This window comes from Chionomys nivalis, chromosome 3, assembly GCF_950005125.1.
Source record: "Chionomys nivalis chromosome 3, mChiNiv1.1, whole genome shotgun sequence".
NCBI lineage: Eukaryota > Metazoa > Chordata > Mammalia > Rodentia > Cricetidae > Chionomys > Chionomys nivalis.
The window spans coordinates 37,970,773-37,998,090 of record NC_080088.1 but is presented as its reverse complement, the minus strand read 5'-3'; the positions used below and the strand labels follow the sequence as shown (position 1 = coordinate 37,998,090).

Sequence of the window (27,318 nt, the reverse complement as noted above, 5' to 3'; positions counted from 1 at the left end):
ATGTATCTGTTGTCTTTTTCTTGGTTTCTCGTCTTTCTCCTGTTTTCTCATTTCTGGTAAATAATTAATGGTCATCTAGGAGCATTACTTAATCTTTTGTTACATTTAGGTTCCTTTCCTATAGAAAGAAATGATTACAGTTGTATAAGATATTGCATGCCACAAACTAATAGAATGTAGACAGTTTATATAATAGTTACTGATACTACTGGGACGTTTTTCAGTTCACTCAAGAACACACAACAGTATGACAGGGAAAGTCTAAATAAAAGTAGTTCATAGTTACACCATCTCAGAAGTAGCCATTGCTGTCAATCAAAGTATTCCTATGAGAGAAACTCATATGCTGCTATACTAAATGACTTGCTGACATATGAAATAGTTACCATATTTTTACACTATTATGTATGGGACAACCTAAGATTTTGAAATATGCGCAAATAAAGTTTCGTAGAACAGCTACGAAGTTCTCTGTAAATTGTACTGAAAGTTTATTTTGCAAGCTGTATCAAGATGGCAATATATATAATATTGTTAAATTTTGAGTTGTCTTAAGAAAACAGGATACTTAATATAAATGTTCACCTGAGACTGGCCTTTCTGAGTTAGAGGAAGTACAGAAGCCTTTTATAGGACTTAAGATTACCCTCTACCTGGCTTACATTTACCCTTCTGTCTAGTGAAGAACTGCCACCATAGATGCTTTTTCTCCTTGAGCTGCTGCACAGAAGAGCAGGAGTAAAGGCTGTTCTTTCTGGGCCCTGAGAGATGCTCTTGCCTAGAGCACTGAAGAAAAAAATAGCACGCTATGTCATAACGTGTGTATATGCCTTAGTATATTTAAGTGTTTGACTAAAATTACACAAAAGTCCTATGTACACGCTCTTACCTAAGAGTGCAGTTAAAATTACACAAAAGCCCTATGTAGACGCTCTTACCTAAGAGTGTAGTTAAAATTACACAAAAGTCCTATGTAGAAGCTCTTACCTAAGAGTATGCTAATCACACGCTGCCCACATTTCTACTAGAACACTGATGTTCTGGCATTACATAATAATCAAATAGATTCCATGTCAGTATTTATTATTGTAACCTTAAATACTTTGCATATGAGTTAGTCTGATGGAGGAAGGTCATTGGTTAATTAAAAAAGAAACTGCTTGGCCCTCATAGGTTAGAACATAGGTGGGTGGAGTAAACAGAACAGAATGCTGGGAGGAAGAGGAAGTGAGCTCAGACTCGATAGCTCTGCTCTCTGGGGCAGATGCAATGAAGCTCCGACCCAGGATGGACGTAGGCTAGAATCTTCCCGGTAAGCGCACCTTGGGGTGTTACACACATGAATAAAAATGGGCCAAGCAGTGTTTAAATGAATAGAGTTTGTGTGTTGTTATTTTGGGGCATAAGCTAGCCAGGCTACCAGGAGCTGGGGCCGCAGGAACACAGCCTGCAGCTCCTACTACAGAATGGCGCCCAGACGTGGATGACTGAACTCCACTTAAAGCCTGAGAAAGCTTGGGAAAGAACAGAGTAAAGCATGTTTTCTTGGTAGCAGCAATTTCTCGGGTCTGCTCTGCTTGCTAGAGACAAGCAAGTGCTCTCATCTAAGAGAGGCTTCCTGACTCAGCTTTAGCTGCAAAACCCTGCAGTTCTTAAGAGGTCCTGTCACAAAACACTTAAATGGTGTTGATAAGAGCCGACTGAATGTTGTTTGTTTTCAGCAGTAGCAGGAAAAAAGCTGAGTTGTTTTAAAGTGCCGGCTTTGTGGGCCGCCCTGCCAGGGCAAACTCTTGACTCTTTCAAGCAGGCAGTCCTGACTACAGAGCTTTTTGAGTGTTGCTTAATAACTGTTGCAGTTCGCTTGCTGGCAGAGACCTTGAAATGCCTAGAGTTGTGGTGATAAACGTGGCTACAGTCGATACCTCAGCCACGAGGCTGGAAAGCTAAGGAGTGGGCTGGATCCAGCCGTCAAAGCCACGGTTTTAGTCCTACTGATATTGCTTGGTAAATTATAGACTCATGTGGTCACAAAAGAGACATATACAGTAAAAGATTCAAAGTTGAAGAAAATATCTAAATGGTTTACAGTATGTTAAAAATATATGCAGGCTAAAAGTTAAAGTTCTTAAAAGTAAAAAAAAAACAAAAATAAGGAAGAAAGAGAGTAGTTGGGTGTGGTAATACACACCTTTAATCCCAACACTTGGAAGGCGGAGGGAGATTGACCTCTGTGACTTCAGGGTGTGACAGTACACACCTTTAATCCCAATGCCTGGGAGGCAGAGACAGAGGGATCTCTGAGAGTTCAAGGACAGCCTGGTCTACAGAGTTATTCCAGGACAAAGATACACAGAGAATATAAAATAAAAGTAAAAACAAACAAAATAGAGGTTAAAATAAAGCCACACAAAGATGGAAAATACAATGAGAATCTTGATACTATATGCTATTATGCTCTGTTTGAATTGTTTGAATGCTGAGGAAGGAGCAACAGATGCTAAAAGATACTTGTTTATAAATGCTGCTGAACTAATCCAACATAGATATTTTGAAAATACCTTGACTTCAGAATTTGGATCTAAGGATATGATACTTTGGAAAAGAGATTCTTCTTTTGTTTTCGCAGAGGATGAAACCCTGTGTATTGCTTCTATCCCAATATGGTATGATAGACCACGCCCTACTGAAAGGTTGCAGTGAACACCTTCAAAAAATTACTTCGCTCAACTGCCGACTGAGATTAACCTAACAGACAAGTTATACCATAAAAGACCTGAATAACAGCGCCCCCATTCAGCAGGAAGCAGTTTGGAGAGAAATAACTGCGCCCATATTCCCAAATACTGTTTATAAATGTTCTTTTACATTTAAAGGGGGAGATGATATAGGTATGAATAATTTGCATTGCTATAGATTTTAAGGTTAATTCTGTTATATGTATATGTATTGCTGATATTGATTAAGGTATTGTGATTGTATAGTTCATTTAAAAATGTAATGTATATAGGTTGTTAATAGATAATCATAATAGTCAAGTTTATAGTCAGGTTAGTTAAGATTTTCTAGATGTACATAGATATATTTTAGATAGGCATTCTTCATATCTTTCAAAGACTACAGAATAGGACATTTAATGTTTTAATAACTTAGGACTTTTCATGACAATGAGACACTCTGCTCCTGGCAGCACCAATCTACTTCAAGAGGAAGATGGGCATCGAAAAGGCACCTCATGGAGTTTGATAGCCATTTGGACAAGAAACTGCTCTTGCCTGGACTGTTGCATAAACTGGACACAAAGAACCCGCAGAGAGAGGACTGCTGAACTTGCCTAAAGGTGAGATGATCTTTCGGGGTTCCCGATTCGTGAAAGAGTCTGCGAGACATTCTGCAGGACACAGCAGATAGTGACTGAACTGCCTTTGAAATTTCCTGCTTCATGGAAAAGTCTGCTGGATACTATGGGCCTGTAGGCTGAAGATGGATGCCCCAACCGTACAGAGGAACTTTGGGTGACTGTCCAGGCAGCGAGATGTTTCTGTTATTTCTAGAGTTTGGAAGTTGCTTATTTCTTGTTTGCTTGGGTAATATTGTGTCCTTCTCAAGTCTTTGATGGAGTTGAAGAATAGATAGTTAGTTGTAGTTAATAGTTTTCCTTTGTTATGATAAAGATAAAATAGATGTAAATATTGTAACTGTAATTCTTACTTGATAACTGTTTCGTAATATGTAATTTTGCTATGTTAAAGTGAAAGCCTTTCCTTTTTGTTTAAACAGAAAAGGGGGAAATGATGGAGGAAGGTCATTGGCTAATAAAGAAACTGCTTTGGCCCATTTGATAGGCCAGCCTTTAGGTGGGTGGAGTAAACAGAACAGAATGCTGGGAGGAAGAGGAAGTGAGCTCAGATGCAAGGCAGCTCCTCTCAGAGCCAGACGTGATGCAGCCAGCCACCAGGTCAGACATGCTGAATCTTTCCCCGTAAGACTAGTGCTACACAGATTATTAGAGATAGGTTGATCGGGATATGAGAATTAGCCAGTAAGGGCTAGAGCTAATGGGCCAAGCAGTGTTTAAAAGAATACAGTTTGTTTGTGTGTTGTTATTTTGGGGCATAAGCTAGCCAGGCGACCAGGAGCTGGGGCGGCAGGAACACAGCCCGCAGCTCCCACTACATTAGTCTTTTAAGTTGTTCATTCCAAAGATCTCACCATTATTTCTCAAATCTCTAATTATTGGCCAGTTCTAGAGATATCTATGAAAATCTGGCTATATACCAGCAGCTCCACTCTTAACCCCTGTAATTCAAGTCACTCCCAGTGTTTACCTCAATTATGATGTCAGATTCCCTTTTGACCTTTGTCCCTATGCTTCTCTTTGAAGGTATTCTATGTATAGTGGTCAGTGGGATTTTTAAAAATGATTTATTCATTTATTTTCTGTGCATTGGTGTTTGCCTGTTTGCATATCTGTATGAGGGTGTTGAATCCCTAGAACTGGAGTTACAGACAGTTGTGAGCTGCCATGTGGGTGCTGGGAACAGAACCCGGGTCACTGGAAGAGCAGCCAGTGCTCTTAACCACTGAGCCATCTCTCCATGCCCAGGTCAGTGTGATTTTATTAAAATGAAATTCCCATCTTCATTTGCCGAGCATCCTTGCCTCCAGGGCCCTATAGGATTCAGCTGCCTGTTATGTGCCTGACTTCTTTCCACCGTGGCTTCATAAGTGCTGACCAAGCACCCACATGAGGCCTTTTTTACTTTCATACCTTGTTTCAGAGCCACATATCCTGAGCCTCATCGCTTCACCCACTTAGAGTTTGATCACATGTCACCTTTGCAGTGAGGTCCATGCTGGGCATAACTCTTAAAAGTTCAAGTCTTAAACTTTTCCTCACTTGTACCTTTATTTAACTGAAGTGTGATCACCATCTGCCTTACTATGCATACATTTTATACTAATGTTTTCTCTTACCCTCTCCCACTTGGAGGTTGGTGTACTTTATATATGCAAACATTTTCATCTGTCTGTCTTCTCACTAATTCCTAGACACTACCTGGTCATGTTTTTTATCTGATGTTTGCTGAGGAGCAATGGAATGAATGCCCACCGTGGTTCTTTACTGTGCTTTATTTTATCCAGACATGCCTCTGTGGTATATATTAAAGTCAATGGTTATTTTTTCTTATGATTTTTAATTTTTATAACAAATTTATCAAGATTTAATTCTTATACAGTACGGTACTCCTGCACAGAGTAGTCATGCAGTGTTTCAGAATTTTCAGAACACTGTAGTCCTTGCCACCGTTTGAGAGCATTTTCATCACCCTGAAGAACAGCCCACAGTTAGTCTCAGTCAGTCTCCACTTACTGCTTTAACTCCCTCCACCCTTTGTCACCACCAATCCACTTCTTATTTATAGGTATACTCATTCTGGACACTTCAAGGATAATATAGTTTGGAATGTTTGTGATTGGTGGCTTTGGCTGCATATTTGCAAAGTTATTCTGTGTTGTGATCAGGTACTACTTTGGTTTTATAGCCAAAGTATATTCCATTAGCTAGATATACATTTGCCTTTTTAATATTTCATCTTAATACTTTTTGATATCGACTTTAGATACTTAGCAGATATATGACTTGTCAGAATAATTTTGTATGCCATTATATTAATTACTTTTATGTTACTGTGATAAAAAAAAAAACTCTATACGTTGCACCATGACCAATACAACTTATAGAGAAAGAATTTATGTGAGCATATACTTTCTTTAGAGCCCATATGATGAAGACAGCTTGGTAGCAGGAGCAGAAAGCTGAGAGCTCACATCTTGAACTTCAAGTATGAAACAGAGAGATGAAACCGGAAGTAGCTGAGACTTTTTAATCTCAAATCCATCCACACTGAAATACTTTCTCCACTGAAGCTGCACCACTTAAATCGTCACCAGACAGTGGCATTACCTGGGGACCAAGTGTTCAAATGCCAAAGACTATGGGGGACATTCTCATTCAACCCCCGTAGCCATCTTTCTCCTTGACACTAACCTTTGAAGCATAGACTTTTGTAATTATCATTTCCATTTATCTGAGTTTGATTGCTGTGCTTTTCATCATATTTAAGAAATCCTTAATCCAAAGTCGGGATTTATTCCTATATTTTTGAAAAGTCTGCAGTTTTGTTCTTAAATTTTGGTGACTTTGAGTTAGTATTTGTATATGTGAGAGAGGTAACTAGTTCTTTTGTGACTGGACCATGGACATGGGTGTCATGTTACTGACAAGACGATCCCACCAGCATACTGCTCCGTTATCTTATCCGGACACCACAGCTGTAATTCACTTGACTATGAATGCAAAGGGTTAACTCTGGACTCCTGTGACCTTAATCCTAGTCCCATCCTCACAGTAACTCCCTGCACACTGCTGTCCAAAGCCTCGTTCTAACCACATTCACCTTGTCCAGGATTTGTTCTTATTTGTTGAAAGCTTTATAAGAACAGTTTTCCAGAAGGCAATTTACTTGGGAAAAGCTTTTAGGAAAGGCACATAACTTCTTAAATCCTTAAGTTGGTGGTTTTTATTTGCCTTCATGGAGTTGTAAATGTCAGTTTGTACTCATGATTTTCCTTTCCTGCCTTCAGTCTTCTTGGCTTTCAGAGTTGTCCACTTTGGGCTTTTATTTTCCTCCTCAGGAGCTCTTTGGAATTTGAGATCCAGGTAATTATTTGCATATTAGCATGGCCTGTTGTGCAGCTTAAGCCCTGAATGGGCTTACTGTACATCTGGTCTGAATGTAGGAGAGGCAGCTAGTAGTCACCTTGCAGCTAGAATGCTACATTGGAACACACAGGTATTGTTCATGGCAGCCTGTTAATTTTAGAAGCTGAGTTTCTTAATTGATTCTCACTGATGCTGTGCACAGGTTGATAGGCAAATTCTGTTGACTTGCCCTTCCTAGTGAATTAACTAAGTAATAGTGAACCCCCATGGAGAACTCTGAAAACAGATTAAATCATTGAAATTGCAGTGATATATACATATTGGTCTCTACAAACTCTTCTCAAAATCTTGCTGTCCTATCTGCTTACCACACACTCTGGGTCTTTTAAGTACGTAGTAACAATGTTGTAGAAAGTCATCCATAAAGCTTTGGCTGGCTCTTGAGGTCCTCATAAGGGATTGCCTTGCCCAGCCTTAATACAAGGGGAGGGCAAACTGCAGTTGGGATGTAAAATAAATGAATAAATGTTTAAAAAGGCATCTCAGGGTATTAGGGCTGTGATAAAATGCCATGACCGCAATCAACTTGGGGAGGAAAGGGTTTATTTAATCTTATGGCTTGTAGTCTATCATCCAGGGAGGTCAGATCAGGAACTCAAGGCAGGAGCTGAAGAGGGGGTCATGGAGGAACACTGCTTACTGGCTTGCTAATTGTTGCTTGCTCATCCTACTGGCTTCAGACCCAGGGTCTACCTGCACAGGGACAGTGCCACTCATGATGGGCAGGGACCCTCTTATCAGTTGTTAATCTAGACAGTACCCTTACAGAGTTGCCTCCATGCCAACCCTATGGAGGCATTTTCTCAGTTAAGACCCCTCTTCCCAGATATGTCTACATTTGTGTCAAATTGGGGAAACCAACCAACAGGAAATGCTCATAATACTATCTGTTATTGCCTTCTTGTCTCCTTCCAGGTTTTTACCCTTAGGTCTGGTAATTTACTGGATGTAGCCAAACATGGTAACAAACAGAAACTTTTGTTTTTCCAGGGAATCCGTGATAAATGTTCATTGAAAGTCTCCCTGTGCGGCCCACACCATAATTCCTAATTTCTATAATTCCAGAAGAGTGAGCTCTACACAGCTCTACTCTTTGTTCAAGGACAAGGTGTTAGAAAATAATGTTGCTTATAACTATGACTCTATTAGCAAATTAGCCTTTTCATAATATAAGTTATGCTGGGATCTATAATTATGTGTTGGTTAAAACAAGCAAAATGGAAGTCCCGTGTGTGGATAAAGGGATTTCATATGTGAAAGACTAGAATGCTTTTTTGAGGACTTGACAGTCAAGTTGAGATGTTAACAAGTAGTCAGCTAGGTTTTCGGAGCAATAGAAAAGCTGTGCAGATAGTGTATGCCCAAGGATGCAAAGAAGTATGAGCCTGGGATTCAGGAAAGTATGTGCCCGGGATTCAGGCGAAGGTGTGCCCAGGGACGCAGCAGAGTGTGTGCCCAAGGATTCAGAAGAGTGTGTTTCCATGGTTGCAGTAGAGTGTGTACCCAGGGATGCAGGAAAGTCTGTGCCCAGGGATGCAAGAGAGTATATGCCCAAAAATGCAGGAGAATTTGTCCAGGCATATAGATGAGTGTGTGTGCCCATGGATGCAGAAGAGTGTGACTCCAGGTATGCAGGAGAGTGTGTGCCCAGGGATGCAGGAGAGTATGAATACAGGGATGCAGATAAATTTTGTGTTCACAGACGCAGGACAGTGTGCCAAGGGATGCAGAAGAGAGCCAGGGTGGTGAGAAACCTTAATGTTGAAAGTGAAGCAAGGCCAACCCTGTAACATGCCTCAATCCAGACTTTCTATTCTACCCTAAGACAAGGAAGGGAGACACTCAATGTTCTTTCTAAGTAACTGCCTGTGACTGAGTTTTTAATTAAAAGTATGCTAGCTTTTGTTCCAGTTAATTGTGAAAATAAATTTAAGTTTTCTTCAGTGCACTGGGTCTTCTTCAATGTACTTAGTGATTGCATGGAGCATTGATTACAGCGAAAGGCTCATTATCTGTGGAGTGTACGGACGATGCAGATACTGCCAGTCCCATCTGTGGACCAGTAGATGAGACTTTGAATAAAAATTAGAGCTCTAGAATTAATTTACTTCTTTTTTGTCATTAGTTTTGTTTTTTTCTGTTTATAAACAGAATAAGGTCATTTTTAGTCATAATAACCAATAAATATTTTTCTGTATTGTGAGGGCCATATTTTATAGAACCACTAAGGAATATATAAATTCTACTTCTCTATGTCCTACGTATGATCTATGACTTCAGGACATGATATATTAAACAGCAGTATTAAGGAAAACAGCTCCAGAAGTGGATACATCAAATAAGGGAAACGGTTTAACAAAATTTGTGACGTTATAGGTAGTAATATTTTGAAATTTAGATGAATACAGTTTTATACTATTTACAGCATTACAGCATTTTGATGAAATTAATGTCTTATTAAATAGTTTTTTAATTTTTTTCTAGATTTAATCACTTGTTTGGATAACATAACTAAAATTTCGGAACCTGAGTTCAGGTATGTGCGTGCGTGCATGTGCGTGTGTGTGTGCCAGCACACCTCTTCATTCTCATTCCTTTAGAAAGCAGGTTAATGTATAAAGAGTGATGCATAGCTAGTCATTGATTAAGATTGCAGTCAAACCATGCTTATTTAAAGTCGTCCACTTGCCCTGTTTAAATTTTACTTTAACTGTAATGGTTAGATCTCCAAAACAGGAATATAACTTTTATTTTTTTTTCTTTTTATGTAGAAGTGTATGAGACAGGGTCTCACTGTATAGTTCCAAGTGGCCTAGAACTCTTGAGCCCCCCTCCTCTGCATCCAGGTGCCATGGTTCGAGGAAACTAGTAAGGTGTTCTGAAGTTTGAGCAGTCTCTTAAATCTGACAGTGCTGCTCCTAAAAATAGAAAAGCTGTTCATTCTCCATATTATTTTGCTATTTTTATCCTTTGAAGGTATCATACATTTATACAATATATATTGGTAATACCCATCCACCACTACTGCCCTTGAACTCGCTGAGTGTCCTCCATCCCGTCTCCCTCCTAGCTTCATATCTTCTTTTCATTGTCATTGAGCTTGCCTGTATGCTTGTGGGTGAGTGGCCATCCTCTGGGACATGAGCAGCATACCAGTGGCCAGATCCCCAAAGATGAGTAACTCTCCCTCTCTCAGCCTCCATCAACTGTTCTTCAGATAGACTAAGGCTAGACGGATAGATAGATAGATAGATAGATAGATAGATAGATAGATAGATAGATACATACATACATACATACATACATACATACATAATAGATACATACATATATAGATGATAGATGGATACAGACATAGATGATAGTGGGTATCGATAGATGATCAATAGATGATATAGGTAGATATATGATAGATAGATGATAGATAGATAGACAGACAGACATACAGACAGATGATCTATAGATAGATGATATTGGTAGATATATGATAGATATAAGATAGGGAGAGAGAGAGAGAGAGAGAGAGAGAGAGAGAGAGAGAGATATAAGATAGGGAGAGAGAGAGAGAGAGAGAGAGAGAGAGAGAGAGAGAGAGAGAGATAATGGGCAGACAGACAGACAGACAGACAAACTGACAGAGACTATAATAGGGTTCTTAATGTTTTTTCTCACCAATTTCCTAAAATAACTCTGCTTTATGCCTTTGTCTTGTGCGTGGACAAGAACTGACTTCTTGATTTCCCTTTTCTAACCATGGCTGACTTTCTTCTGTTAGTCGCACTTCAGTCCTGTCTGTGTACACATCGTATGTTCCTCACTGCAAAGCAGAGCATGTTGTGTTTTCAGTGCCCTGCTCACTAATTTCCGCTGTGCTGGCACTCCCCTAAAGAACCTTTATTTTATTTTTAGGGATGGCTCCGGGGCTGGGGAGAGGCTCAGTGAGTAGAGCCATTAAAACTCAAGTATAAGGACTTGAATTCAGTGTCCCAGAACCCACATAAAACAAACCCAGGCATGGCTGCACATTTCTGTAATGCCAGTGCTGGGGAGGTAGAGACAGGAGGACCTCTGAGACTCAGCATCAATCAGACAGCCTAGCCTAGCTGGTGAGTTAGAATCCTAGGTCTAGGGAGAGCATCTATCTCCAAAACCTAAGGCGAAGAAATATTGGGGAATGTACCTGATGTTAACTCCATCCTCTACACACAAATGAGAGTGCATTCATACACATGCACACAAACATGTAAAAATGTATGCACATAAAAGACTGATATTTCTATAGAAAACATGTTGCTTCAGTATTGTTCAGTGTGTCCTGGATCAGTCTACCGAAGGATCAGCTGGGTTCCCTCTAGTTTCCAGCTCTGTTGACACCCTCACATATGAGCTCTCATCACACCTCCTAAACTATATGCTGTGTTCCTTGTGTCCCCTAGCTATCATTCATGAGTGCCTATAATCTCTTGCCTTCCTAGAAGCAAGAATAACCTTTCTAAAACGTTACTCACTGAGTTGTGTGTGTAAGCAACTCACTGGCTTCCTATTTTGATTTGAAGATGCATCCCCTACTTCATAGCCCACAAGGTTTCTACAGGATCTGGATCCTGCTTCTCTACTTGTACTCACAGCACCTTTCAGAACCACAGCAGAGCATCTTATCTCAGAGCCATACTCTTCCTAGCTTCTGGTATGGATTTCCCATCAGTGACTTACATCAGTGAAATCCGCCAGCTCAAATAATCAATATCAAGTCCTGTATAAGAGGAACCTAGCATTGTGACTTAGGTACACAGTTCTTTACTTTCCTTGTCTGTAAAATGGAAACAATAATAATAAAAGTACCTCCTACATGAGATGCTTGTGTGGATTACTTAAGACCTTCGGGGTGCTCCCTCAGACATAGCAAAATTGCTGGATGTATGTATTTTATTAGATAATAGTTCTCTCAGTCACTTAAAAATCCCCTCCCCATCCCAAACATCTGTATAAGTGCTCAAAGAATGTTTTCTTCCACTATTTGAGTATGGATTCAGATGGAAGGACCATATCTTATTTGGCTAGCATTCAGAAGTCACAGACCTCATCGGGCAACATAGTGGACATTCATATAAACCTGAGGGGCATGGTGGATAGGTCTTAGAGTAGAAAGAGATCTACTGCTCGTGATGAAGTAAAATAGTCGAGGAGTTGTAGGCTGCGAGAACATTTTTGTCAGTACGTTCACTGTCGGGGGGTCGAAGAAAGTGTGAGTGGGCTTTTTCACAAGGGTTGGTTCCGTGTCATGCTGAGCATGTGCTCCGCACTGCACAGAATCAGCATGTATGGAGTGTATAGGATTTCCCCTTGGGGTGTTTCCCGCAGGAAGTAAGCATTCCATCATCTTTCACTTGTTTGCCTTCTCAGTAAATTCTGCCCAGCTGGCTGCCTGCTCCCTTTTGCTGAAATATCTGGAACAATTCCTCATGGATACAGAGATGTAAGTTGAATACAGACTTCCTTCACTGCTGTGTACACTGTTATTTTAAACTCAGAAATGCTCCCAAGATAATATATATTATATGTCTCTGTCTTTTCGTGTGTTAGAAATGATGCCTTTATAGTAAAACTTAACTCTTCTACTAAAAGTGTATTTGTTTCAATAACCTGTTTCTGAAAATCTGCCATATCAGCTAAATTCTTGAAAAAGTACAGGTATCTTCTTTATGAATGATAGGAAGAAAAGTTCATTTAATTTTTTTGTTGTTGTTGTTTTTCAAGTCTTCGCCACTGTGCATGGCTGGAATTCATGCAGGAGTAGTGTCAAATGTCCTGGGTGGCCAGATCAGTGTTGTGATTAGCAAAGGCACCCCGTACTATGAAAGCTCTTTGGCCAACAACGTCACTTCCGTGGTGTAAGTGCACATTCTTTGTAGTAAGCATGCTGGGGGGTGGAGTTGTGTGACACCATTCCAGGGGCGACATAAACAGATATCCAATAGAGAGACAACCAGTGACAACCAGCGTGGTGAACCAATGAGGTTTTTTCGTGGGGGGGGAGGGTCTTAGAGGAATAGGGTGACAGGTTCCTTACAGGAACAAAAAGTAGTCAAAAGAGCTACATCAGCAAAGCTCACCCCAGCGTGGGTGACAGCTCACAGAAACTGGAAACGTGGAGCTCCCTGCACACACAGGCTGTAGCGCTGTCCAGCAGGGTGGAGATGTTCTTCCTGGTGGCTCACTTGCTCTGCACTGCTTGCCTTGTTCTGCTGCACCAAGGTTTGTGAGTGCTGCTGCTTTTCTTGGCTTTGAAACCATCTGAAACAGGAGTCTAGGAGTTTGTGGACAAGGTCATATGTTCTTTGAAGATAAAATTCAGAAAATGCCCAGTGGTGGTGCACACCTTTAATCCTGGCACTCGAGAGAGGCAGGCAGATCTCTGTGAGTGCAAGGCCAGCCTGGTCTACAAGAGCTAGTTCCAGAACAGGCTCAAAAGCTACAGAGAAACCCTGTCTCAAAAAATAAAAACAAACAAACAAATAAATAGATTCGGAAGATGAAACCATAGTCCTTGTAGTTTGTCCAGTCCAGAGTGAACCATGGCTAACTGAAATAGTTACTAGAAATAGATTTTGACATAAAGCAGGAGTATTGTAAAAGTCCTCCTTACAGAAGAGTAGTAAATATGGATTCTCTTGGTCTCTACAGTATTCAGGTATTTTGTAAAGCAAAGACAAGACATCCAAATCAGGACCAATTAAAACATTAAATAAAAATGCAGTATTAGCAGTCTGCTTCTAAAATCTGGCTTTTCCCTGTGCTTAGTTCTGCAGACAGGTTCCTTTCAGAAGGAAAGAGCATGGTCCTTACACAGGACATGACAGAGTACCAGCAAACTTGTCTTTGAAAGGCCACCTAGTAGCCAGGCATGCAGGCACGTGCCCACATTGCTAGAGGCTGTGAGTTTGATGCCAACTTGGACTACAAAATGAAACCCTGTCTCCAAAAACAAACAAAGCGTGTCTCCCCCACTAAGGCATTTTTGTTTATCCACAGCCTTTTAACTGCATAGAAAACATTCTTAGCCTGTTGCCAGGCAAAAGTGGCTTGCTCTCTCCCTTTGGTTTTCTGTTACATGATTTTATGCACATCCTTTCATTCTTTCCTGTGTTCTATCCTTAGAGTTTGGAGACATGTGTAGTTTCCCTTTCATATGTAAAAAATTATACTTTCTTTGGCATTGTAAGTAACCCAGGGATGACGTCAAGTTGACAGATAGTAGGTTATGTACCATTATTGTACCATTTCGTATAAGATATTTAAACACTTGCAGATTTTGCTACCTGCCAGGCAGTATAGGATGTCCTGGAAATGGTCTCCTCAGACACAAGGGACAACTGCATGTTTGTAGGTTTCTGATGGAACACATGATGGGCGTGGTGTCGCATGCTTGCAGTTCCCAGGCTTAGACAGGGGAAGCAAGAAAATCCAGAGTTTACAGTCAGGTTGAGCTATTTAGTGAATTCAAGGCCAGCATAAGCTAATGAGAGAGATCCTCTCTCAAAATAATAATAATAATAATAATAATAATAATAATAATAATAATAATTTGCATCCTCTTGTGATCATTTGAGCATTGTGCTAAGGGAGGAATGTAACTGAACATCCTCCAGGTCTCGTGGAGTCGTAAGTGTTCTTTTATTCTGTAAGAGGCAAGTTTTTCTCTTGTCTGACCCTTCCGTCCTCATCAGCTCACCCATCCTACCCATTCCTTTGAAGTCCGGATGTGATGGATGTCATAGCTCACCTCAGACATGCTGATTTTCTCTAAGGAAATGCAGTCTCTTTACTAGTAGCCAACTCTTGTGTGCTTATGAGGATGCTTGAGTCTCACCTCATTCTCTGAAATACCCCTTTTCATGTTCTTTCACAGAATTAAAGAGAATAAAAGTTTTATGTATTTATTTCATGACAAAGGAATAAAATAAGAATGAAAGGTTACATGGCGTATTTGTACAGTCGCCTGTGAACCTAGATGCTAGCTGGACTTAGAAAAAGTTGTTTGTGGTAATTTCACAGGTTGTCTTCCTCGGGGAAAAAGAAACTTTTTTAAATGCATGTTGTTTGATTTGTAGTCATGGATTCTTCTTAGCCCTTTAAACAACAGGAAAAATTAACGTTTCACTGTGATTAATACAGGGAAGCTACATGTTAACTGAGTATCACATGAGACCCTTTCTCTCTTTCAGGGGCTATTTATCTCCGAGTCTGTTTACATTTAAGACAAGTGGTAAGCCTTCCATGCACTTGGGCCATCATCTTTGTATAATAGCTAATGTTGTTTTCAGCACCATCAGGCACCCAGTAACTGCTGAACTGTTTATTCTTTCTCATTTGCTTTCAAGAAGAGCATGAGTAAAATAAGGACCTAATTATATAAAGGGTAGGCTAGCTGGGCAGTGGTGGCTCGTGCCTTTAATCCCAGCACTTGGGAGGCAGAGGCAGGTGGATCTCTGTGAGTTCGTTCTATAGCTACACAGAGAAACCCTGTATCAAAAAACAAAGAATTTGTCTGAATAAAGAATTAATTCATTCCACTTGTCTGAAAGTTTGAAGTAAGATGGGGAAGGCTTTACAACAAGATATGCCACTGAACAAAACCTATGAGAGGTCCAGGAAGAAGTTGCCTTTTTGCCTGCTGGGCACTGCAGAGACAGGATAGTGTAGCTCTGCAGACTTAACAGCTAATGCTTGAAAATACGTCCAGTCGACCCTCAAATCCATGGCTTTCACACCTACAGATTGGAAAGATATAGAGGAAATCTTGTTTCCGTGCTAGGTACATGCACAGAAATTTTCCCCATGTTGTTTTTCCCTAAGCAATATAGTGTTACAATTATATATATTCAATTTATATTTTCTTTCGCATTGTATGTAGCCCAGGGGTGACTTAAAGTTGACAGATAGCACACTCTGTGCCCGTACTATCACATTCTATAAAAAAGACTTGGGCATTTGCAGATTTTAGTAACTGCCAGGGAGCATGGGCTGTTCAGAACTGGTCCCCTGTAGACAGCAAGGGGCAAGTGTAGGTTTGTAGGCTTCTGGTGGGACACAGAGGCCAAGGCCCAGGAAGCAGCTGCCTGGTTCTGCATTCACAAGTCTCTAGAAGCACTGCTATAGAGATCTCAAATTTACCTCTAGAAACCAAATGGATTTTCCTCTCTACTTCAGGCTGTTATGGGACTCTGGGGATGGAATCTGGGGTGATTGCCGATCCCCAGATAACTGCATCATCTGTGCTGGAGTGGACTGACCACATGGGGCAGGAGCACAGCTGGAAACCGGAGAAGGCCAGGCTGAGAAAACCTGGGCCTCCGTGGGCTGCTTTTGCCACGGATGAGCATCAGTGGCTGCAAATCGACCTGAATAAGGAGAAGAAGATAACAGGTGAGAGACATGCTTTCTGCAGCACACTAGCATGACTTTTATTTGGAAACCCCATGACAGCTGAAATTTTCAGAAATTAGGTCACTGAAACTTATAAAGCTTCCGCTTCAGTTTTCTCCACGGGTATTAATGTTGCTGGGGATGCTTTTATAAATTTTGCCAAAAGCAGAATTTGCATTTAATTTTTAGTAGTTCTATTTTATTTTTAACATGATCCTTTTAAGGTAGAGTTTCAGTTAAGTGAGTTTTGAGACCTCTTACAATTATTAAGGGATTGATAGCTAAGGAGAGTGCATCGAAAGTGCTAGAAGAAACTTAGGTTCTACATGTGCTGAGTACAGATTTAACTCAGGCCAACTCAACGGCCATCAGGATGATTGAGATTGCTTTAGAGACCTGGGATAAAAGAATCATTTTGCCCTGGTACTGAAGACACCCGTCTTCGTGCTTGATGTTGTTTCCCAGAAAATCATTCTTAGTAGTTGAAATGTATCTTCTAACGGTATGAATACAAGCGGCAAAGGCACAGTAGTTCTTCCCTCACACGTGCCCGTAATTCTTCCTGTCTCCAAAGGAGCAAAGCCAGGACTTAATAGCTGTTAGGATGAAAACTGCCCACAGAGATGGAAATAAGCCACCGACAGGAATACTCGCAGGGTGCATCGCAGGTGTTTATAGCTGACTTTGGGAGTTTCTGCCTGTGCATTGATGAAAGCAACTCTTTGTTCCCAGGTATTGTAACCACTGGATCTACCATGGTAGAACACAATTACTATGTGTCTGCCTATAGAGTTCTATACAGTGACGACGGGCAGAAATGGACTGTATACAGAGAACCTGGTATGGAGCAGGACAAGGTAAAGTGGGCCGTGGCTGGAGTTACAGAAGCTCGCTAGTTCATACTTAAATATATTCATAGCATGTGTTACACTGCTCTCTTCTGGGTATTCTAGGTACTGTTTGTTACTGTCTTCACCTTATAAATAGGCTTAGAAAACTGTTGGTGATTCCAGGTCTTTGTGGTTGTATGAGTACTGATTTTTGTTATACTGAATTTTTATCTAAATATTTTGGCTACTAGAGTAAGAACTTCTGAACAGTTACATTCAGTTTCTTGTCTTTCTAAAGTTTATCAAATGATGGAGTCTTGACTTCCTTCTCAGATTTCAACTACAGACAAGAGGGGAGGGAGTTAGAGACAAAAGCTAAAGAAAGGTTACCTCACTGTCTGTGTCAGGAAAAATCAGATTTTCCTATGCACAGAATTTTCTTAATTTCTGTGAGACTTAGACATTTCTGTCTCAGCAAAAGATTGTGGAGATACTGGAACTGGCCAAGCAGGTGAGAAGGTGGAAGAGGAGGTAGAAGTGTCTCGCCCGGGTATTTGTCCCGCCCCCTGGTTTCTGGGCTGTGATCCTTGAGAGAATCTTTAAGAGGAGGAATCTCTATCCCCAAGGAAGGTGAAGATGGCATTTTCTCTCAGTGAGACGTGCAGTGTTTCCCTTCAGTTCTTCTCCCCATGCATATTTCGTAATCCCTGGAGGCAACCTCACAGTGGCCCTGGTGCTCTGGTCTTTTTCTTTTCTTTTCACCTCTCCATGACTTAGCTTGGAGATTTCCTACTTTTTTGTCTTTCTGTTGTCTTTCTTCCATAGTATCTGATCTTTTAGCCCCATCTAATGCATTTTTAGCTCCAGTACTATATTTTCCCTTCTTTATTTTCACCTTGAGTTTTAAATTTTTCTTTCATGTCTTTCTTCATAGGTACATGAAACATTGAGCCTATAACTCTTTTGGTGTGCTTATCCAGTAACTCTATCCTACATATCACAGTGCCATTATGCCATTGATTGCTGCTGGATGCTTTTATTATCATAATTCTTTATGTGTGTTTGAGCTTTATTCTGGGATGCAATTAAGCTGTCAGAAAACAGGTTTTTTTATTTTTTCTATTCAGGTCTTGACTTTTAAGAATTGCAATGAGCAGCCTTGGGTTCTAACTTGCCAGACACCATTGAGACAACATCACATGCATTTTGAGACTTCTCCATTGTGTGCACTAGCGATGTAGAGTATTTTGAGGCCTGTGTCATTTTAAGATTGTTTACTGGCCCTGGGGTTCTTTTTCTGACTCTAAGCTGTGTCTTTGCATATGGTGAGGGCTTCAAGGAAATCCCCTTGCAGAGCCTACTAACCTTTGTCTAGCTCGTCCATTCCTGCTGTGCAGTGTCTTGAGTCCGTCATGCACTTTCCCATTTTCTCGGTTGTTTATGGCTGAGGTCCAGCTCCTGTCACTCAATTGCAGACAGCAGAGGACGTCTTACATTGATTTGCAGCAAACAGCACTCTTTCTCCTCACTGAAATCTGTTCTGCTCTCTTCTTGGTAATCGATGTGTTTGTTTTCACACATCTTTTAAGTCTGCATACTACAGAGCCTACATTTGCTTTTATTTCCAGAAAACATGATCAATATATCTCCTAAACTTTCATAATCTATTGCTTCCATTATATTACACCATCTTTGTGTGTATTTGTGGGGGGAGAAGGAGAGAGTGTGTGTGAGATAATATCCCATATGACATACTCCGTGAGTAGCCTTTTATTTCTGTTTTTATTTTTCCAACAGGTGTCTTACAAACCTCCCTGTGCACCAGATTCTCAGTAAATGTTGGTAGATCAACTATAGCATTTTGCTTTTGAGACAGGGTCTCATATAGCCCAGCCTAGTCTTGTCCTGAAATGGTGCTTCAGTTAATTCCTGTTCCCTAATAACAAAACTGCAATTTCTGCCTTTGTTCTATTTCAGAGCAGTATCTGAGGAAATCATAGAAGTTTACAGAAGTGAAGGTTATTGGATGTTCAGAGCAAACCCTATAGAATATTATAGATCTTAATGTATTTTTTAAAGTATATAATTTAGTTACCTGTGAATGGGCCCAGAAGACATAGTTATCATACTTGGGCTGGCATGTCTAGTATGTGCATGTTCTCACCTTAGGTTGTAATAGAATGGACCTCATTGATTTGGCACGAGGGGAATGCAAGGCCTTGCTAGTGCAGCCCTGTGGTTAAGGTAGAGGACTCAGTCATGTCAGCTCCCTGCTGCTGGCCACTATTATTCTGTGAGTCACACTTTCTGTGCCCTGCCTTGGGAATCATTTGTGGCAAGTACATGAAAATTCTTTATAAATAAGAGTCAGCTCTTATTTATATAGAGTATAAAATACTTTTGCTTGAAAGGGAATGGATGAGCTGTCACTTTAAATCATGTTTTTAAAGATGTAATATATTATGTAATATATTTTTAGCTGTTTAGTTACAGTCACCATATAGACGGAAACACTGTTTTGGTTATTGCTACTTCCTATGAGCAACAAGTACTGAAAACTGGGTTGTGATGTGGGGCATGCCATACTGTAGTAGGTCCAGCAGGTGGAGGTATAGGCTTGTTTACATTTGCCAGTCTGCGTTCAGGTCCAGCCTAGGGGGAAATAGAGCGCGAGTGAACAGTGCAGCCAGGCCCTCCTATGGTCGGCTCTTTTTTACTTTCAAAGTAGAATCAATATGTTTAAATAATTATTAATTCCACAGGGACTGGGGCTGATAGTTTATTGATTCAATTAACTGTGTTGCTTCATTTGAAACTTCTCCCAGACTGCCGGGTTAGCACTCCTGTTCAGCCAGCCTAAAAGCATTTTTATAGTTGGTGTGTTAGTACTTCCCTCATATTGGCTCCAGTGGAAAATGTGTAGCTTCTGAATAACTGTTTCTCCAGTTTGTAATTAAGTCATTTTCTGAGCAGTCTGTTCTGTTGCCATACTTTACAGATGTTGTTGAACATGCTTAAGTGGAGCAGTCCAGTTCTGGTCTCTTTTGATGTAAAATACCAATTTTTGTTATTTTTTAAAGATATTTCAAGGAAACAAAGATTATGACAAGGATGTTCGTAATAACTTTTTGCCACCAATTATTGCACGTTTCATTAGAGTGAACCCTGTCCAGTGGCAACAGAAAATTGCCCTGAAAGTGGAACTACTCGGATGTCAGTTCACTCTCAAAGGTAAAGAGTCAGCGCGCACAGCAGTGGTCTGCACTGCTTCCCCTCTGCATTTCCCGCTGCACCGGCCCTTAGTAACTGCACACGTGGGATACTGTGGCTTTCTGTTCGTGTCCACAGACATGATGACCAGTAATGGCCCTCTCTGTCGCTTCAGCTGGATACCGTTCTTTGTATTAGAAACCTGTCAGTGTCCTTTCTCTAGTAGGAATTGCTTATTTGTTTTCCTGATTAAAAAAAAAAAAGTCACACATCAGTTTAAAACTACAAATGAAAAGGTAGCATCATATTTCGACTCTAGTCTTAAAGACTCATCTTCAGCTTTTGTGTGATGAGATATGTACACTGGAGATTTGAACAGCAGCCTTAGCTTAAGTAACTTTGATTTTCAAGTAATTAAAAACTGTAATAATTCACCTCAATATTTTATAACATTTAATGTTATATATTCTTTTGTTTGTTTATTTTGTTTCTCAATACAAGGTTTCTCTATGTAACAACCCTGGCTATCCTGGAACTCACCTTGTAGACCAGGCTAGTCTCGAACTCAGAGATCTTCCTGTCTCTGCCTCCCAAGTGCTGGGATTAGAGGCCACTGTCACCTGGCTGTTATTTGCTCTTATGTCCTACGAAACTACCACTGTGCCTGACGTAGTTGGCTACCTATACATACTTACTAAATGCACTAAAGATGGCACATATTGAATTATTGCTATGGAGTCCAACAGCATTCTGCTCCCCAGTATTCTCCTAAGATTGTTTATTAATAAATATTTAAAAGCTGGAAAGTCTTAGATTTTCTACATTTAGTGTAGAGTTTATCCATATGGATTCTGAGATTTAAAATTACTCTGCAGAATTGATTTAGGAATTGATGTTCTGACCATTTAATGTTAGTCTTTTTAAACTATTATTTTTTAAAAGTAATATGTATAAACATTTCTGAACCATTTTTAAGGCCGTCTTCCAAAGCTTACTCAGCCTCCTCCACCTCGGAACAGCAATAACCTCAAGAACACAACAGCTCATCCCAAACTAGGTAAAGGTGTGCCTGCTTTTAATATGTGAGTTTGATATGCCCTGGATTTATGACATAATGTCCTACAAATATATGTAAAACATTATAAAAATTAACTTACCTTAATCAAGTTGCTAATGATAAAAAAATAAAGATTTCTCCAAACTTTCTTCAAGGTCGTGCCCCTAAATTTACTCAAGTACTTCAACCTCGAAGTAGGAATGACCTTCCTGCACAGACAGCACAGACAACCGCCACTCCTGTCATAAAAAATACGACCGTAACTCCCAGTGTAACCAAAGGTAGGCAGACCAGGCGCGGTTCCGTTACCTCGTGGGGGTTTCTTGTCTTCAACTCAGGGTTTCCAGCTTACTGACTTTTCCTATAGTTTTGCAGCTCATCCAAGAAAAAATAAATAAATATGAACTTCTCTCCTTAGGGAAAAGCCCGTATGTATCTAGGTCTGTTCTCTGGTTCGCGTAAGCCTGATACTCCGCTGTTGTGCTGGGCTGTTCTGTAGGTCTCCCCTTACGGCCTCATCAACTAAACACATGATTCTCAAGCTCAGAAACTTATTACTTCTAGAAATTATTAAGCCACAGCAGCAAACAAGCATTTTTACCCATATTATGTGTTAAATTACAAATGGAAGAGTTGATAGAGGCAAGAAAAAAAAAACACAGAACTTTTGAGTAGAAACAAATGCTTTTTAAAAAATATTTCAAGTAGCATTCTCATCTAAAATATAAAAGCCCTCTGCATTCTATACATTTGTAATTTGGGGGTTTTGTTCCTGATTATTCATTCAAGCATTAGAATTACTTCTAAATTGTATGACGGTGATGAGTACAGTGTTAAAATGTACAAACCACTATGATTTTTACTACTCGTTGAGCAGAAAAATGTCCATTAAATTTAGAAACTAAGGCGCCAGTATCAGAGGAGAATTACTGCCAGTGCTAACTGGTGAAAACCGCTCATTTTCAGCAAAGTGTGGAGAAGAAAGTATCACTAGGGACCCGCTATTCCTGTCTCCTTAATAAAGGTGCAAGGCTCTAGGGTGGTTTTTGTACCGCATGAGAAGGAAGCAGCAGGACAGTGAGCTGTGAATCTCCACAGCTGCAGAGTCAGGGAGCTGGAGGAGAGGAAAAGAGAAAGTTAGCAAGCAGGGTGAGCAGCTGTGGGGGAGAGGAGGAGACGGCCTCAAAGACTGAGAAACACCCCACCCCACCCCAACCCTCCGGGGCGGGGACACATAGAACATCCGAGAGATACAGAGACAGAGAAAGAAGGAAAAGCATGCTTGGCGCCAAGCTGTGGTTCTGGGTTCAGAGGATCCTGGACTGACCTCAGACTCATGTCCTCACACCGAGGGTTGTACAGGTCACGTGGTTAGAAATAAAGTAGAGAAACAGTTTATGAAGAAAGAGACCGCACGTCTGGAGTGGAAGTGGGGTTGGTGAGCTGAACGAAGGAAAGCCTCAAAATTGTTGGGGCACCCGGCATGTAGCCCTTATAGGACCTCTAACTGTGCCCACTCTCCTGTTGGTGCCACCGGCTTTTCTCACGCATTCTCTGCTTGTATATGAAATCTTGTGTGGGAAAAGCTTCCAGCTTTGGTGTGGTCAGGTTTCTTTTGTCTTGATGCTTCCTTCTCCAGTCAGGACACTCTGGCCACCGGAGGGCACTTCTTCCACAGTAGCATCCCACCAGCCCTTTCTAGATTTTAATATCTGCTTAAATTCAACTTATTTTCTCCAGCTTTCCATCCATGAGCTTCTTGCCTGTCTTCATCTTTCCGTAGTACAGGAAAAGCTAGTCAGAAACCAGACTTCTCTAAGCAAACAGAGCTGAGCATACCCAGCTTCCGGGTAACAACGTAGACTACAATGTTTTGTTCAAGTCTAAGCCAAATTGTGCTTGCATAAGAAGACAAAAGCATCTCAGATGTGTTCCTCAGACTCTGTCCCCATTTTCTGTAAGATAGGGTCTCCTTCTGGTCTGGAACTTGCTGGCCAGCGGGCCTCCCAGATCTGCCTGTCTCTGCCTCCTCCACGCTGGAATTACAAGCACATGCCAACACTCCTACCTTTTTTGTGTTTTTAACATGGTTTCTGGAGACTGAATTCAAGACCTCGTCTTTATAAGGCTGCTACTTCATTATTCCTGCGTCTGGGCAGATGTCTTAATGTCTGGGTTTTAATCAGACTGGTCATGTAAACCTTATGACATTCCCTCCAGCTCTGAAAACAGTAAGGAAAAGGCTTGTTCATTTTTCTGATTTCTGAGTGCTTCCTGGCCTCGGTCATGATTTTATTTCATCTACTGCTCCTGCTTCTCTTTCTCTTCTTTCACTTAATTTCATGGAGAAAATCTTATCATGGTCAGATGCTTCCAGTGAGCTCTTCCACTTGTTCTCTACTAAAACTATCTTAAATACTCCCCATATTCTCAAATGCTTGATCAAGAGCTTTTTCACTCACAGCCCTGTTTATCCCCTCCACCTTTTCAAGGCAGAAACCATGAAAAGGAAAAGCCCTTTTTGGGGGAGCCTGCACACTTACTCCGCTCTATGCTCTGTCTAAGGCACTGATAAAGGAAGTCTTTTGTGCTACCAGGATGAAACCCTTCCCCTCGACCTGGACCCAAGCATCTGCTTCCTAAATACCTGATGTTATTCCACCCTCTCGCTGCTGCTCCCTTCTGTGGTGTGTTCTTCCCCTCTTGGATATAGTATGGTGGAGGGTAAAGGAGAAGCTACGGGTTAGACAGTGTCCACTCTGAGCCCTCAGTGACCTGTCAGCACGTGCTGCTCCTGTCCTGCTGACTGGCTGAAGAGGAAAGAATTACTATTCCAAGTAGCTCCGAGCAGACCATTTTCTGTGGGATGAGATGAGGAGAGAAGGTGATGTCTAAGTCCCTGCCCACTCCAGCATCGAGTGTGTTTATGACTGTTTATGTACAGATTGCTTTCTGTGCTTGTCTGCACTGTAACCTGGCCACTGCTACAGATGTTTATTATAATATCATTTTTGGTTGCTGTTTTCTGATCTGTTGTGAAAATAGCACAGATGTTCACTGGATACTCAGATTTCTTCCAGTTTTCACTCTTCTAGGCATCTTTGAAGATGTATCTTTGAACATCTTGATGTCTTCCCAAGAATAAATTCTTAATGTCGAATGGCCGTTCTTAATAGGTTCTTAGACATACTGCCACAAAAGACCAATCAGAAATACTGTATTTATATTCTTTTTCATCAAGAAACCTGCTCCCCGCTGTCCTTTCCAACAAATACGCATTCTTTTTTTAATGGCCTCCAGTGCCATAAGCAAAAGTAGCACCTCGTCTTGGTTTTCACTAGCAGTTCTTTGCGTCTGAGGCTTATTTGTATTTTCTGGATGGATTGGTAATTGACCATGACCTTTTTGCGTGGTTTTGACCTGTGTCTTATAACATACACTCTACTATGTATGTATGCATAAGATGCTTTTCTGGTTTTTCATTTGTCTTTCAACTTTTGGTAATTTAAAATCTATGCTGCATCTATTTCAGACATGTGCAGAGGTAGAGGTGGAGGTGGCCTAAGGGGCATGCTGAAGGACATGTTCACAAGCCTGTGTTACCCATTGGTGGCCAGCCTTGTTTCATAAATGATATTTAAGATTAAGTGTTGCTGTGCTAAGCCTCAGCTTCTATTTCTTTCCTGTGGTGATTTCTGCTTCACTGTTAATGTGATTGTTCTGTTTCATGGCTTCAGATGTCGCACTGGCTGCCGTTCTTGTTCCTGTGCTGGTCATGGCTCTTACCACGCTCATCCTCATTTTAGTGTGTGCGTGGCATTGGAGAAACAGGTCAGTACCGAGCTTGTTTCCGTGATTGATCCTGGGAGACACGCAGTGATGGGGAACATACCCTATATATATATAATAATGGAAGTGGAGTACAGTTCACCTGTTTATCTCCAAGGACAGTTTGTTCCTGTGGAGCTCTAATGGTAAGTAAGGTCTGCGCTGTCCCTGTTGAGCTATACATTAAGATAAACATACAGCTATTTGGTAACACTGAAAAAATTAGACTTACTGGTCTCTCTAACATGTTTAGCAGAGTTGGCTTACCAAAATAACAAACACTCATGTTTGGTGAGTGCCATATAAATGAAGTACTGGGAAGACCATGAGAGTCAGCCTGAAACCCTCTCTTCAGGAAGGGCAGCTTCACGTTTTGCTTAAAGAAACAGGATCTACCCAGATAAAAGAAAGTAGATGTCTTAACGCTCAGTTTGCAAGAAGAAAATACCATAAAACAGGTGGTTCGTAAATCAATTTCCTTGTTGTAGTTCTGGAGGCTGAGAACTGGAACCTGAGGTGCTGGCAGATGAGTGGCTAGCTAGAGACCCCTTTGTGGTTCAGACAGTAGAGGGATGAGGAAGCTCCCTTCAGCCTTTCCTAGGGATACTGATTCCAATACAGTCATGACCTGATCCCTCCTAGAACCCCACTTCCCAACACCATCACCATGTGGGGTTAGGATTCTAACATCTGAATCCTGGAGAGACACGGGCATTGGGTCTTATCACAGTTAATAGTCCAAACTGGGCAAGTTGTTTAAGTAAGACGGTAGGCAGGATAAGCACTGAGTCATCTATGAGCCTGGCATCGGGGTGTACCGATGTAACTGTGGAGGTGCACTCTGAGCTTGGATCACGAAGGGCTTTCGGGTTTTGTTCTATAGATTAGAAAAGTATTTCGTGTTGAGGGAATGGTTATAGTCAGATGGCTGTAGAAAATGGCAGAGTTTGTGAAGTCTGGGTCAGGTGAATAGTAAAGAGGTGAGGAGGCGATCAGAAGCATTTTGAAGCCAGTTGGTCGGGCAGGTGTGCAGCCCAGCACTTGTTTTACATGTGTCAAAGGATGCAGGACGTCGGCTTTTGGAGTTTGACTAGTAGTGATGCCATGAGTTGAGATGACAGCAGGAGGGACAGGCTTGATAGAGAAAGAAGATGCCTTCCTTTAGTCGTCCGCTCAACAATAGCTGTATTTGAATATTTGGTTGTGACCTTGTGCCAAGTATTGACCCCGTGCTAGAAGATCTGTACATCCTAGCAGGCAACATAACTGGCTTGAGCTCTTTAGGATCTTAAACAACAAATCACATAGCTATGTGTGTCCTCATTGTAAAGCAGAATAATTTCTGCTTTCCCAATGGCCTGCCTGGAAACACTAACTTGCGTTTGATTAGATTTGCATGTTTTTCTATCAGTTGCCTTCCATTTGCTAGGCTTTCTCTGTAAACGGCTCTAAGTAGTAATTCTTTGTTTTTTTTATAATATTTTTATTAATTGAGAATTGCTAATTACATTGTGATTATACTCACCCCCACCACAACTCCTCCCAGATCCACCCTCCCCTTATTCCATACCCACCCAACTTTGTGTTCTAACCTATCCAACTTAATCAGTGTTTGTCTACTCTTGGGTGTGTGGCCATCCACCTACCAGGGGCAACACCCTTGAAGAAAACTAATTAATTCTCCCTCTTCAGGTAGCTTTTAATTATCAACTCTTCAGAGGGGGTGGAAATCCATGACCACGTCCCTTTTGTTTGCTGGAATTTGATCTGGCTTGATCTTTACATTAGTATATTGTATAAACAGATACACACATACCATGCTGCACGTGTGGGAGCCCGTTTTTCTCTGTGCACCCTGTGGTTCCAGGGTTCAAAATCAGGTCCCCAGGCTTGATGGCAAGCCCCTCTTACCTGTGGAACCATCTCCGCAGCCCAAGTGAGATTGTCCCTTGTATCAGTCCTTTCACTGCGGATTTCCTTACGTAAAGGGCTCTCAGTAAATAGTGATTCCTAGCAGAGACTAGTTCTCCTGGTGAGGCCAAATGAGAATTCTGAGGTCGGGACTAGGCTGGGAATGGTCTTATTCATTGCACCTGTGCCTTTTTCTTCCTCCAAGACTCTGTAGAACCTTCCAGGCCGACAGAAACATTCTCCTCCCTCCACCAGTCACTGCTAGTGATAGC

General features: G+C 41.1%; 1 protein-coding gene across 3 annotated transcripts in view; it reads left to right on the top strand.

Moving 5' to 3' along the window:
- Window positions 1-27,318, top strand: part of Dcbld2 (discoidin, CUB and LCCL domain containing 2) — a 66,956-nt gene that overhangs the window by 34,989 nt on the left and 4,649 nt on the right. For all 3 annotated transcript variants that reach the window (XM_057763437.1, XM_057763434.1, XM_057763435.1), the window contains exons 4-13: window positions 9,269-9,320; window positions 12,188-12,260; window positions 12,542-12,675; window positions 15,010-15,050; window positions 15,995-16,210; window positions 16,943-17,067; window positions 20,121-20,271; window positions 21,227-21,307; window positions 21,463-21,588; window positions 25,045-25,138. In XM_057763437.1, coding sequence (XP_057619420.1) covers window positions 9,269-9,320; window positions 12,188-12,260; window positions 12,542-12,675; window positions 15,010-15,050; window positions 15,995-16,210; window positions 16,943-17,067; window positions 20,121-20,271; window positions 21,227-21,307; window positions 21,463-21,588; window positions 25,045-25,138 — 1,093 coding nt within the window. The remainder of the gene's footprint in view (window positions 1-9,268; window positions 9,321-12,187; window positions 12,261-12,541; window positions 12,676-15,009; window positions 15,051-15,994; window positions 16,211-16,942; window positions 17,068-20,120; window positions 20,272-21,226; window positions 21,308-21,462; window positions 21,589-25,044; window positions 25,139-27,318) is intronic.